The 14,116-nt window shown below is 42.5% G+C and overlaps 1 protein-coding gene across 3 annotated transcripts; it reads left to right on the top strand.

Annotated features, from left to right (window-relative positions):
- Window positions 1-5,029: 5,029 nt before the first annotated feature.
- Window positions 5,030-13,154, top strand: LOC119287293 (beta-fructofuranosidase, insoluble isoenzyme 4-like). 3 transcript variants are annotated; one of them, XM_037566812.1, is made up of 9 exons: window positions 5,030-5,147; window positions 5,562-5,616; window positions 9,437-9,560; window positions 10,622-10,630; window positions 10,724-11,595; window positions 11,696-11,854; window positions 12,156-12,397; window positions 12,513-12,606; window positions 12,689-13,154. In XM_037566812.1, the coding sequence occupies exons 1-9, from the start codon at window positions 5,068-5,070 to the stop codon at window positions 12,875-12,877; spliced, it is 1,824 nt and encodes a 607-aa protein (XP_037422709.1). In that variant the 5' UTR covers window positions 5,030-5,067; the 3' UTR covers window positions 12,878-13,154. The 3 variants fall into 3 exon arrangements, with proteins under 3 accessions (XP_037422709.1, XP_037422708.1, XP_037422711.1); XM_037566811.1 differs by having other exon boundaries at window positions 5,538-5,616; XM_037566814.1 differs by lacking the exon at window positions 5,030-5,147 and adding an exon at window positions 5,352-5,461.
- The last annotated feature ends 962 nt before the right edge of the window (window positions 13,155-14,116 follow it).

Raw genomic sequence — 14,116 nt, 5'->3', positions numbered from 1 at the left:
AACTATAAGCCCCTATCTTTCTCTGTGTCTGATTAAAACTCCATACCCATAAGTATTACGTGAGTGTTAGCAATTGTGAAAGACTAAATGATAGTTGAGTATGTGGACTTGCTGAAAAGCTCTTACATAGACTCTTTCCGATGTTATGATAAATTGCAATTGCTTCAATGACCGAGATTATAGTTTGTTGGTTTTCAATGAAGTTTCTGATTCATACTTGACATTGTGAATAGATTGTTACTTTATCATAAGAAATCATATGACAATATTTATATATGTTGCTGTTATAAGAAAGATCATGATGCCTTCATGTCCGTATTTTATTTTATCGACACCTCTATCTCTAAACATGTGGACCTATTTATCGTTATTGGCTTCCGCTTGAGGACAAGCGAGGTCTAAGCTTGGGGGAGTTGATACGTCCATTTTGCATCATGCTTTTATATCGATATTTATTGCATTATGGGCTGTTATTACACATTATGTCACAATACTTATGCCTATTCTCTCTCATTTTACAAGGTTTACATGAAGAGGGAGAATGCCGATAGCTGGAATTCTGGGCTGGAAAAGGACCAAATATTAGAGACCTATTCTGCACAACTCCAAAAGTTTTGAAACTCCACGGAAGTCATTTTTGGAATTAATAAAAAATACTCAGCGAAGAAAGTACCAGAGGGGGGCCACCCACCATCCACGAGGGTGGGGGCGTGCCCTACCCCCCTGGGCGCGCCCCCTGCCTCGTGGGCCCCCTGGCAGGCCTCCGATGCCCATCTTCTGCTATATGAAGTCTTTTACCCTGGAAAAAATCATAGGAAAGCTTGCGGGACGAAACACCGCTGCCACGAGGCGGAACCTTGGCGGAACCAATCTAGGGCTCTGACGGAGCTGTTCTGCCGGGGAAACTTCCCTCCGGGAGGGGGAAATCATCATCATCGTCATCACCAACGATCCTCTCATCGGGAGGGGGTCAATCTTCATCAACATCTTCACCAGCGCCATCTCCTCTCGAACCCTAGTTCATCTCTTGTATCCAATCTTTGTATCAAAACCTCAGATTGGTACCTGTAGGTTGCTAGTAGTGTTGACTACTCCATGTAGTTGATGCTAGTTGGTTTACTTGGTGGAAGATCATATGTTCAGATCCATTATGCATATTAATACCCCTCTGATTATGAACATGAATATGCTTTGTGAGTAGTTATGTTTGTTCCTGAGGACATGGGAGCAGTCTTGCTATAAGTAGTCATGTGAATTTGGTATTCGTTCGATATTTTGATGAGATGTATGTTGTCTCTCCTCTAGTGGTGTCATGTGAACATTGACTACATGACACTTCACCATTGTTTGGGCCTAGAGGAAGGCATTGGGAAGTAATAAGTAGATGATGGGTTGCTAGAGTGACAGAAGCTTAAACCCTAGTTTATGCGTTGCTTCGTAAGGGGCTGATTTGGATCCATATATTTCATGCTATGGTTAGGTTTACCTTAATACTTCTTTTGTAGTTGTGGATGCTTGCAATAGGAATTAATCATAGGTGGGATGCTTGTCCAAGTAAGGACATCACCCAAGCACCGGTCCACCCACATATCAAATTATCAAAGTACCGAACACGAATCATATGAGCGTGATGAAAACTAGCTTGACGATAATTCCCATGTGTCCTCGGGAGCGTTTTCCTTCATATAAGAGTTTGTCCAGGCTTGTCCTTTGCTACAAAAAGTATTGGGCCATCTTGCTGCACTTTATTTACACTTGTTACTTGTTACCCGTTACAAATTACCTTATCACAAAACTATCTGTTACCGATAATTTCAGTGCTTGCAGAGAATACCTTGCTGAAAACCGCTTGTCATTTCCTTCTGCTCCTCGTTGAGTTCGACACTCTTACTTATGGAAAGGACTATGATAGATTCCCTACACTTGTGGGTCATCAACAATCTCTTTGAAAGGATCAAGGTTTCGGATGAAAACTCATCTGTTACAAAGGGATTTCATTTTTTTGAACTTATTTGAACTCCATACTTTTGTGTGTTCAAAATGCACCATTCAAAGCTAAATCATCAATTTTCAACTCTTTCTGACTTCATCTGGTATTTTTCATGCATTTACTGATTTTTTTGAGCTATATGACCCTGAAATTGAAAAGCAATACAAATGAACTCTGAAAAGGTTGAAAGTTGGCATGGTATCATCATTTCACCCACATAGCATATGCTAAAAAGTTGAGAGGGTTACGGCAAAAACTGGATGCACTTCCTGTACAAAACGGACAATCTCTTTCGAAGTATTAGGGTTTCGGACGAAAACTCATCTGTTACAAAGGGATTTCATTTTTTTGAACTTATTTGAACTCCAGACTTTTTGTGTATTCAAAATGCACCATTCAAAGCCACATAATCAATTTTGAACCCTTTTCGACTTCATTTGGTATTTTTCATGCATTTACTGATTTTTTTAATCTAAATGACCCTGAAATCGATAAGCACTACAAATGAACCCTGAAAAGGTTGAAAGTTGGTATGGTATCATCATTTCACCCACATAGCATGTGCTAAAAAGTTGAGAGGATTACGGCAAAAACTAGATGCACTTCGTGTACAAAATGGACAATCTCTTTCGAAGTATTAGGGTTTCGGACGAAAACTCATCTGTTACAAAGGGATTTCATTTTTTTAACTTATTTGAACTCCAGACTTTTTGTCTGTTCAAAATGCACCATTCAAAGCCACATCATCAATTTTGAACCCTTTCTGACTTTATTTTGTATTTTTCATGCATTTACTGATTTTTTAAGCTAAATGACCCTGAAATTGAAAAGCACTACAAATGAACTCTGAAAAGGTTGAAAGTTGGCATGGTATCATCATTTCACCCACATAGCATGTGCTAAAAAGTTGAGAGGGTTATGGCAAAAACTGGATGCACTTCATGTATAAAATGGACAATCTCTTTCGAAGTATCAGGGTTTCGGACGAAAACTCATCTGTTACAAAGGGATTTCAATTTTTTGAACTTATTTGAACTCCAGACCTTTTGTGTGTTCAAAATGCACCATTCAAAGTCACATATAGGGCATGGACAACACATAAAGCCATTCTGCTTGTTTGCCTCAGCCACTGCGAGAAAATTATGTACACCCTCAATGTACTCGGAGGTGCGTCTGTTACCGTACATCCATTGCCGATTCATCTGCGTGCATTATATATAATTAAGTGTGTCAAAAACCATTACAGAACATCATGAATAGATAAGTCACCAAATTAATAGAAGTTCATCATCATATTAAAACCAAAGTAGATACATAGTTCTCATTGAACAACATATAGCTCTCCAGAGCATCTAATTAAACCATACATTAAAACTATGTAAAACATTTCAATGCAACAGCAAATGCAATCATAATCGGAACTAAGGTAACAATTGATCCAACGGCATAATGATATCAAGCCTCGGTATGAATGGCATATTTTCTAATCTTTCTAATCTTCAAGCGCGTTACATCCATCTTGATCTTGTGATCATCGACGATATCCGCAACATGCAACTCCAATATCATCTTCTGCTCCTCAATTTTTTTCAATTTTTCCTTCAAGTAATTGTTTTCTTCTTTAACTAAATTTAACCTCTCGACAATAGGGTCGGTTGGAATTTTCAGTTCACATTCCTCCTAGATAAAAAAAATCTATGTCACGTTGGTCGGCATAATTGTCATAAACACTAAATGTACCAAATAGTTATAAAAGATAATATATACCACATCCGAATCATAGACAGGACGAGGGCCGGCGGAGACGGCTACCAAAAGCATCGCACTATATAATAACAAACAATAATAAAATTAAGAAAATTACACAAGTATCTATGTAAATCATACAAGTAACAACTTTTTTTAGAAAGAAAATAAGATCAAGAGGCTCACCACGGTGGTGTCGGCGATGAGATCGGCGCGGGCGATCGACGACGGTGAGGACGGGGACGGGACAGGACGGACCGCCAAACCTAGACAAATCTCGAGGAAAATGGAGTTTGGACAAGGAGCTTCGAGAGGAGAAAGCTTAAGTGTGGCTCGGGCATTTCATCGAACACCTCATGTGCATAGGAGGTGAGCTAGAGCACCACAAAGCTCTCCCACGGCCGGCAAAAAAACAAAGCACTCCACTGCTCTGCTCGCGGGCAGAGGGGTATATATAACCATCTCATTGATCCCGGTTCATGGCTGGAACCGGGACTAAAGGACCCCCTTTGGTCCCGGTTCCAGCCACGAACCGATACCAATGGTTGTGGGCCAGGAGTGAGGCACATTGGTCCCGGTTCGTGTCTGAAATCAGGACCAAAGGGGTTAGACGAACCGTGACCAATGCCCCACGAGGCCCAGCCGGTCCCCTGGCCTCACGAACCGGGACCTATGCCCCAATGGATCCCGGTCCGTGACTGAACCGAGACTAATGGGCTGACCCGACCTGGACCAAAGCTCTGTTTTCTACTAGTGGACAATGATGTTGAATGTATATAAACTGATGAGAATCAATTTAATGGAGTCATGTGGTACTATTCAACATGAAATATCCACGTGCAATAACAAGGCTGATGGTGTATGCGTGTTGATGGGGTTGACCCAAGAACTGGAGCGCAGGTCAAGGCTCAATGACACTATGACGTAGGAATAATTTGGATCAAGCTCAAACAAAGTCTCCCTAATTGCCTGACAAAATGTTGGGCGGGCGGGACAAATGTGACAAGACAAGTGCATCAATTGTGATCATGACAGCAACAACTCCACGGCTCACTAGGCAGGTGGAGAATGGGATGATCCATGAAGCACAACTACCGCCGTACCGCCAATACCGTAATTTACTTTGCTGGGGCCCTATCTTACGTGGAAAGACGAAAACAATACATGAAGCAGCGGACCCATGCATGCCGGCCATACAAACAAATTGAGCGTCAGACGAGAAACATGCATCCCACGCTCTTCATAATACTGTATATTCTTATGATTGCATGTCAGTCACGGGTGCCCCTACCCACCCACGCACCCAGTTCATAATATATATTATTACATCGATGTTCTTCGTTCAAACAGCGAAGCTCGACTTGCGTGGTGCTCTGCCGCCCGCCGGAGAGGATGGCGATGACCGTGCAAGGTGAGGAATTCTTCCTTGCTTGCTTAGTTAATTGTTCCCTCCCTGGTCCCGACCCCAGCCCAGCCCTGTTGCTCGCTCCAACTCCAGCTTCATTGGTTGATTTGTACTCCCTCTGTTTCATACTAGTAATTTATTACTGGATTGTACTTCCTCTGTAAAGAAATATAAGAGCGTTTAGATCAAGCTCTTATATTATTTTTACAGACGGAGAACTTGCCAAGTGTCTGTCTGACTAACTTACTGGATTGTATGCTCCTGCTGGCTGGATGATGTCTTCTGTCAACTCACTCTTGCTTGATGTCTGTCTTCACAGTGTAAGTTCATGCATTGTTCGATTGTTTGTCAGGTTCATTAACTATTTGAGTCGATTTGTTTCTTTGGATTATTTAGTTTCCAGATCTTCTGCTGTTGCAGCTGGCTTGCTGGCCTTGCGTGTATGTTCTCCACCAGCGTTCTCTTCCAAATCCTGGTAAATAAGCCATGTTCACTCACTCACTTCACTCTAATTATTATGGCTAGCTCCCCTCCTTTCTTTATTAAATGGACCTTAGCCTTATACTTACTGACGGTGCCAACCATTTGTTTTAACTAGAGAATACCACGCGCGTTGCTGCGGGAATTGATTGATGAAAATTGGACTGAAAACATAAGAACCAAAATTTAAAATACAAATGACACTCCAGAAAAAAAAAAGCTGAGTATGAAACATACTCGGCAAATCCCCAAATAACCTCGGCTCAGATTAAGCTGAGTGATGCACTCGACTTATGGCTCTCAGCTTCATTTGGACTAGCTTATGGCGTATAAGCCGAGTGTCGTTTTACGGCTACTTGGCTTACAAATAATCTGAAGTAAATATAGAGGCTCTCACCAAACAAAGTTACATGACGGCCGACTGAGACTAACGGCCACGGTAAACCGAGTGTGCCGCTTGGCTTAATTTTCCAACCAGGGCCAACGGCCTGCCGCCACGTGTCATGATGTCACATTAAGTCGAGGGCAGTAGTGCACTGATGGTGTATGAGTAAGCCGAATGTTGCTGTTAGCTGGGGGCATTTTGCCCGGCTTAATTTTTCACCCACAGGCGACGTCATGCAGCCACGTGTCCGCTGTAAGACAAGTTCCATTTGTAAGCCGAGTGCCGAGGGCAAACATGGACTACGTGTAAGCCTAGTGGCCCCATTCGGCTTACTCGGCTTAAACCAATGGCGGTCCGGCTTTAAAAAATGGTAATTGTTATCCAAGTACCGTGGGAGTGTACTTGGCTTATACCAACGACCGTCACGCTAGCCGTTCGGCGGCCACGTGGCAAACATCGTTGCCGGGAGTTCCATGTAAGCCGAGTGCTTTAATTTTCATGCCAGAACGAAGGCAAACGATTTGCCTCGTCTCATTAGTTAAGAAGAGTTTTGAATTACATGACCGATCATCCATAAACGGCCTGAACCCGATTAGCCTACTCTCATAGTATAAGAGAACTCAAACGCTTGGCACCTACCAAACTCCAAAGCCTGGTCTCGGCTTTGATTCTAGACGTGATTACATTTGGCATGGAGGACACGTCCTTAAACACTCTTGCATTCCGCCCATTCCAAATCTCCCATGAAACAAACATGAAGAGAGATGTGAGGCCCTTTCTCACATTGGCTTTGACGCCCATCATGTGGTGCCACCAATCCTTGATGTTGTCGAAGCTACTTTAGTCGGTGATGTCCACACTAGTCAACCCCATCCAAGTCTTGATCTCCGCCCAAATGCGCATCGTGAATCGACACGTAAGATGATGTGCGCCGCCATCCCCGGCTCCCTCTTGCATAATTGTCATAGGCCACCATTCGGCCATCCTCTCCATTGGAGCCTATCCGCCGTCCAAACACGATCCTGAATGATAAGCCAAGTAAAGAATTTATGATTTGGTGCCGCTCAATTATTCCACACAGCCGGTTTCATTTGCGGTGCAGTGGAGTCGTCAAGCTAAAGTCTGTAAGTCGATGATGTTGTGTATTCACCGGAAGGCGAAAGCTTCCAAACGATCTCATCGTCCACCTCCTCATCAAGGAAGACCTCTCATAATCCAACCCAAAGATTATAGTATTCAAGGATGTGTTGAATTGTGAGCCCCAAATTTGTGTTGATGTTCGTAATCCACCGGTTGAGATCCATAGCCTTAAGGATGGTGTCATTCTTGTGTTTTGAAATTGCAGAAATGGAGGGAGCAATTGCTTTAGGCTTCCGACCTCCAAGCCAATGGGAGTGCCAGAAGGATGTCCTTTGCCCATTGCCAATAGTGATGGAAGTGCACTCATAAAATAGTGTCATATCCTCTTCATCACCCGGGTGCTCCAAATCAACCCAAGCTCTATCTTGTTCCTTCCAAACCAACCAAGGCCATCTAAGCCGCAAGGCACGTGCGAATTTGTCCATGTCCAGGATGCCTAGGCCGCCCATGTCCTTGGGTATACAAACCTTCTCCTATTTTGTCTTACATTTCCCAAACCTTATCTGTGCCTCCCCATAGGAAAGCCCATTGCAACTTGACAATGGTGGTCATCGGTCCTTTGGGCACCACAAGCGAAATGAGGTGGTGGATGGCCTGTGAAGTGATGACCGATTTTACCCACGTGCTCCTCCCAGCCATCGTAATGTACTTTCCCTGGCCAGTCATGATCTTTCTGGTAATCTTATCAAGCAAATGTTGGAAGTCCACAACCCACAAATGATGAGTGGACAGCGGAAGGCCAAGGCGCGGCAAAGGGAATTGAGCATGAGCCGCCGCGAAGGCACAAAAAATTATGTCAAGGTCGACATTGGAGCATCTAATAGGGGCCACCAAGCTCTTGTGAATGTTCGTAACTAGGCCAGTGACGTTCCCAAAGCTTTTAAGTATGGTTGCAAGCATGTCCACGTCCTCTTTGATAGGCGCCAATAAAGTTGCAGCGTCGCCGCGTATAGAGAGGTGCGAAGGAAGGCACCATGGCCACACAATCTGTGTAGATCTCCATTCTATGTTGCCGCATCCAAGATCTGTTGTAGGGGGTTAATAGCATGGACAAACAAAATGGACGACAAAGCCCCCCCCCCCCTGGCGGAGGCCCCTTCCATGCTGAATAGGACTGTTGGAATACCACTGAGGAGAACCATCGATGTAGATGTCCGAAATAGAGTCGTGATGCACTCACGAAACTTCGAAGTAAAACCTCTTCCCTATAATACGTCAAGCAGATATACCCATCTAACTGAATCAAATGCCTTCCTGATGTCCAACTTGAGCAGAAGCGATGGTGTGTTTGTTTGTTGTAGTCGACGAGCATAGTTGCATACATACATTAAGTTGTCGTGGATACACCAAGATTTGATGAAAGCACTCTGAGCACGGGATATGAGGATGTTCATAAATGGGGTGAGCCTCATTGCCATCACCTTGGCCACAATCTTGGCGATGGCATGGATCAAACTGATAGGCCTAAAGTTCGTGATCACCTCAGCCCCCTCCTTTGGCAACAGAACCACATTTGCGGAGTTGAGCCACTGGAAGTTCACAACATGCAAACTTGAGAAGATGGAGATGACCTTCATAAGATCATCCTTTATGATTGGCCAACAGCTCTTGAAGAACACACCGGTAAAGCTGTCGGACCTCGGAGCCTTATCACTAGGCATTGCCTTTATGGCCCCCTGAGTGCTTATATCATGTCAAGTATATCATATAAGTCAAGAGCATTTTCTATAGTCACTCGGCTTACAACTATGTAAGCCAAGTACTTTTTGTTTGCCGTGCGTCCTTCATTTGATACTCGGCTTATGTTGATGTAAGCCGAGTACTCATATTTTTACACTTGGCTTACAGCTAGCCAAATGGCGACATGTGATTTTTCTGTAGTATGACCTCTAATGCATATGAATTATTCTACTTATATTCAACAATTGAATAGAAATCATTTTCCCCATTCATGGTTGTATGTTATGGTGGATCTTTTTTCATGCATGATTGCATTTTGAGGTGGGCTTTATCCCATTCATAATTGTATAGTGATTTGGCATGCTTGCATGTTAAGATAAATAAATTAGTGAGAATGACTCTCTTAGGTATATAGGTATATAGGTATATAGGATTAACGTACTCGCTCTCCGTTTCACTTTCTATTAGTTTCTACAAATTATTCAGTTGTGCTGAAGAGACAACTAACTAATAATTTCTTGATTATATGAGTACTCCTACTAACTAATTTCTTTCTATAAGTAGATCGAGCCTAATTAACTTCAGCTTGGTCCGCCCCAAAATTTCTTAGGTACGACCCTGCAGCAATGGAGGGGTCTTCTTCTGCTCACAGTCGTCAACAAAAATCCCCTCCATTGTCAGCAAGAGGTACAGGACTGCCTACCACTTCCAGCCTCCCAAGAACTGGATGAATGGTATGTATATATGTTTACCTCTCTGGTTTTTCTTTTCTTTTTAAGCTCCCTCTATGCTTTCTGTCGACTTCTATTCGTGACCAATCAGATATAGTCTCTGATTTGGTGTGCTTTTTCTGTTCTCTTGGTAAAAGAAAACTTGGTTAACTCGCACAGAAAAATAAAATTGGTTAGGGTTTCGCCTAACTGGGGAGGCTAAGTTAAAACCTATTAGCCAATCTAAATTTGGTATGCCAATATACTTGTTAAATGTAGGGAGTAATATTTTTACAGTAATACCGTTATGAACCTGTATCGTTATGAACTTTTCTTTGTGTCAAAAATAATTACAGGCCAGGGAAAGCTTCGTAGGCACCTGATTACTTATGCAAATCTGTTGCTGAATGTTGCCCAAAGTAGGCACACACTGTAATGCGATGCAGTTAGATTTCAAGTAATACTACCATAATATGATGATAACCCTGTTCTTTAGATGCTCCCGCAAAACCCAAATCGTAAAAGTTGGCTAAGTTGGCAAAATTTTTAATTGGAGCTTATGCAAAACATTTGAACTACGTACCGAGATATTTATGTAGATTTTGTTTTTATAGAACCGGGAGGCTTCAAGACTTTTTGTATTTTCCATCTTATTTGGATAGAGTTTGCTTTGTAACTGGAGGTACAGAGGCAATATAAATCATTTAAGTGTGGCGGAAATGAGGGAGAAATATTGTGACATGGTATCTAGGGAATGGGTGTATGTCAATTGGGGAAAATAAGGTGGAGTTGATCCAAGCATAGGCACTAAAAGCAAAGATAAACGAGAGAAAACAAGGCGACAAAGAAAAACAAGATAAAATCATAAAGCCGAAACAAGGGTGTTACGGTTTGAATCCATTTAAAAAAACATGTTTTGCAATCTAGAATATCTTTGGTCCTGTTTTACCAATAGTAATATCCTTTTTTTTTTGGAGTAATCATATCCTATTAATTGTACATCTGTTGCAAGTCATCGACATTCCCTCACTTTTTCATATATTTGATGGATTGGCGTTCCTTGGAAATCTGCGACAACAATAAAGATCCAAGTGGTATGAATATCTCCGGCACAACCACTTTTAAATAAAAAGGAGAAAAATTGCAGCATTCTACATCTTATACTACCTTTATAAAAAAAAATTCAGGACCAATGTACTACAATGACATCTATCATGAGTTCTACCAGTATAACCCCGATGGCTCCAACAGTCCCAGTCTCTCCTATAACATAGTTTGGGGCCATTCAGTTTCAACAGACCTCGTCAACTGGATCGGTCTTGAACCCGTACTAGTACCGGATACCCCAAGTGACATATGCGGTTGCTGGACCGGCTCAGCCACAATTCTACCTGGTAATCAACCAGCGATCACATACACTGGTCTCATCAACATGGAGAAGCATCAGGTCCAAAACATTGCGCTTCCCAAAAACCGGTCTGATCCGTACCTCAGGGAATGGACCAAAGCAGGCAATAACCCAGTGATCCAACCGGTCATACCAGGCTTGAACTCGAGCCAGTTCAGGGATCCGACAACTGGTTGGATCGGACCAGATGGACTATGGAGAATAGCAGTTGGTGCTGATCTGAACGGCTCCATTACTGCACTTTTGTACAAGAGTGAAGACTTCTTGAATTGGACTAGTGTTGAACACCCGCTGTATTCATCCAATTCCTTCGACATGTGGGAGTGCCTGGATTTCTTCGCGGTATTGTCGGGAAGTAACGGTGGACTGGACATGTCTTCAGCAATCCCTAATGGCGCCAAGCATGTCCTCAAAATGGGCATGGATTACAGCGACAAGTACATGATTGGGGTTTATGATCTCAAACGTGATGTCTTTGTGCCAGATACTGTCATAGACGACTATCGGCTGTGGCTGAGGATCGATTATGGAAATTTCTATGCTTCAAAATCGTTCTTTGACTCAAAACAGGGTAGGAGGATCATATGGGCTTGGAGCAACGAGACAGATGCTTCTTCAGATGATGTTGCAAAAGGCTGGGCAGGAATCCATGTAAGAAAATCTGCCCTTAATTGGTTGTAATTGCGTCATATTGACATAATGATTTAACAAATCGGTGTAACATCTTTAACCTCACTTTTATTATATTTAGTCAATCCCCAGGACAATTTGGTTAGACAGCGATGGCAAGCGGTTGTTGCAATGGCCAGTTGAAGAGATTGAGTCCCTTCGAAGAAATGAAATCAACCATCAGGGACTAGAGCTCAAGAAGGGAGATCTATTTGAGATTAAGGGGATTGACACTTTGCAGGTAGTTTCATGTTCACAAACGTGTTTACTTAGTCTTCCAAAGATATTTTTTTAACTTCAAAAAGGGTCATGCCAGTAAAAGCTATATATTTAAGGGATATTACATTTACTGGCATGACCCTTTTTGAAGTAAAAAAATATCTTTATGTTTGACATGACCCTTTTTACTGGCATGATACATTTCTGTCAACAGAAAGATAGGCATATATACACACACACATATATTCTTAGGTTTATGTGTTTTGTGTATTTTCTTAGAGCAAGTCTGGCTAACCAGGCACATAATTTTCTTGGAAAAACAGGCTGACGTCGAGATAGATTTTGAGCTGACATCCATCGATGACGCCGAACCTTTTGATCCTTCCTGGCTTTTAGACGCTCCGAAGCAGTGCCGGGAAGCTGATGCATCGGTTCATGGTGGCATAGGGCCATTTGGACTTGTTATCCTGGCCTCCGACAACATGGAGGAGCAGACTGTTGTGCATTTCAGAGTTTACAAATCACAGGAAAAGTACATGATCCTCATGTGCACTGACCTAAGAAGGTTAGTGCTTATGCTTTTTTGCATTCATTTTGGTTAGCCTTGGTTTCCATAAATGCCTATCTATTAATGTCTGGAAGGAAACTAAAAAGAAATTTCTCTCATTTTCTTTGCATAGGTCTTCCCTGAGACCAGGACTGTACACACCAGCCTATGGAGGCTTCTTTGAATTTGACCTTGAAAAAGAAAGGAAGATCTCTCTCAGAACTCTGGTGAGTTGGGAGGATTTGCTTCATTAATTTCTCCAGTTATTTACTTCATGACAGAACTAAAAAAATGGACGCCTCTGTGCAGATTGATCGGTCGGCGGTGGAGAGCTTCGGAGGTGGTGGCAGGGTCTGCATAATGGCTAGAGTTTATCCGGTGGCGCTTGTCAATGATGATGGCGGCCCTCACATGTTTGCCTTTAACAATGGAAGTGCCACGGTCAGAGTGCCTCAGCTCAGGGCATGGAGCATGAGGAGAGCGCAAGTGAGCGTTTAACACGAAAGAGCAATTCTATGTGACATGTGATTGGAGTTAAATCTAGTCATTTGTTGATTTCAATATTTAGCATGGGTTTTTGAAGTAGAGGCGTGAAGTAGACGCCGGCGAGCTACGATTTAAATTTGCAGAGATTTGGAATAAATAGTGTGAGCTTGTGCATGCGAGAATTCATGACGGAAAATGCGTTTGCGCTTGCGAGATTGTGAGATATGGTGCCGCTCATTGTGTTTCCTGAATGATATGGATTAAGGACATCTCTTGCTTCAGTTCTGCACATCGAGTTGTCGTTTCTTTAATTCTTTTATGATTCTACCATCTATTTGTAAAAGGGCGTGCCCAGTGCTGAAAACTCCCACACAAGCTGGAGTAGGAAGGGAATTTCTAGACAGCCTTACCCTTGCATAATAATTCTGCAAGGAGGCTGGTTCTGAACGTAGATTAGGAAGCATGTCTATTCTCTCGCAGGCTGTGACTCTTTATGATGAAAAACATGCTTCCCTGAATATGATGAAAAAGACTCCAAATGTACGCGCACAATACGGAGGATTGGATCACATGAGTACTTTGGATAACTGATCAAGTACCTTGTGTTGTAGGCTGGCTTACTAACGGAGGATTGAAACCAGCAGCTTGTCATTAAGCCGGGCCTGCTTAACATTAACAGGCATACTCGAGTGCCTGTTTATCAGACCAAGATGCCAAGGTTTGGAAACTATCATCGCGGTTGAACAAAAAAATGAAAACACAGAACTTTCAATTGGAATCCATGCCGTCCACAAAATAGCAGCAGATACAACCATGGGTAATCAAGAGAATAGGTTCACTTACCAGAAGAAACTATGCTATTATTTGTCAACTGGGGCAGACAAATGATCTGGCCGGTTCCCTTGTAATCGGCAGGACACTGACCAAGCTTGTGAATATACGCTAGATCACCTACAACAAGAAAATGATTTAATGGTATATCCATGTAAAGCCGGACAATAGTATAATCCACAAATAGTCAGATTATATTACAGCAGGATGAGTGCAAGCAATCAATCAATCACAAATTACAGAAAAGCCAATTATGTTGAGACTTAAGAGACATCGGACCTACTCCACAAGTACAAAACAGCAGCACATGCCACTTATTAAGACAAGCAGAAATTAAACACACTCACAGAAAGGGAAAGCAGTGAGAACGAAACTATGCACGCGGCAGTGTTGGTTACACGCCTCCAGCTTGATGCTCGC

Source organism: Triticum dicoccoides, chromosome 4A (assembly GCF_002162155.2).
Source record: "Triticum dicoccoides isolate Atlit2015 ecotype Zavitan chromosome 4A, WEW_v2.0, whole genome shotgun sequence".
Lineage (NCBI taxonomy): Eukaryota > Viridiplantae > Streptophyta > Magnoliopsida > Poales > Poaceae > Triticum > Triticum dicoccoides.
The sequence above is the reverse complement of the archived record's forward strand: the minus strand, read 5'-3'. Positions and strand labels throughout refer to the sequence as shown.

Excerpts from the sequence above, each read along its gene's own strand:
- LOC119287293 (XM_037566811.1), top strand. The coding sequence starts at position 5,068 with ATGTTCTTCGTTCAAACAGCGAAGCTCGACTTGCGTGGTGCTCTGCCG. Across the intron at positions 5,148-5,537 it reads GATGGCGATGACCGTGCAAG|TTTCCAGATCTTCTGCTGTT; the intron begins GTGAGGAATTCT and ends TGGATTATTTAG. Across the intron at positions 12,398-12,512 it reads ATGTGCACTGACCTAAGAAG|GTCTTCCCTGAGACCAGGAC; the intron begins GTTAGTGCTTAT and ends TTCTTTGCATAG.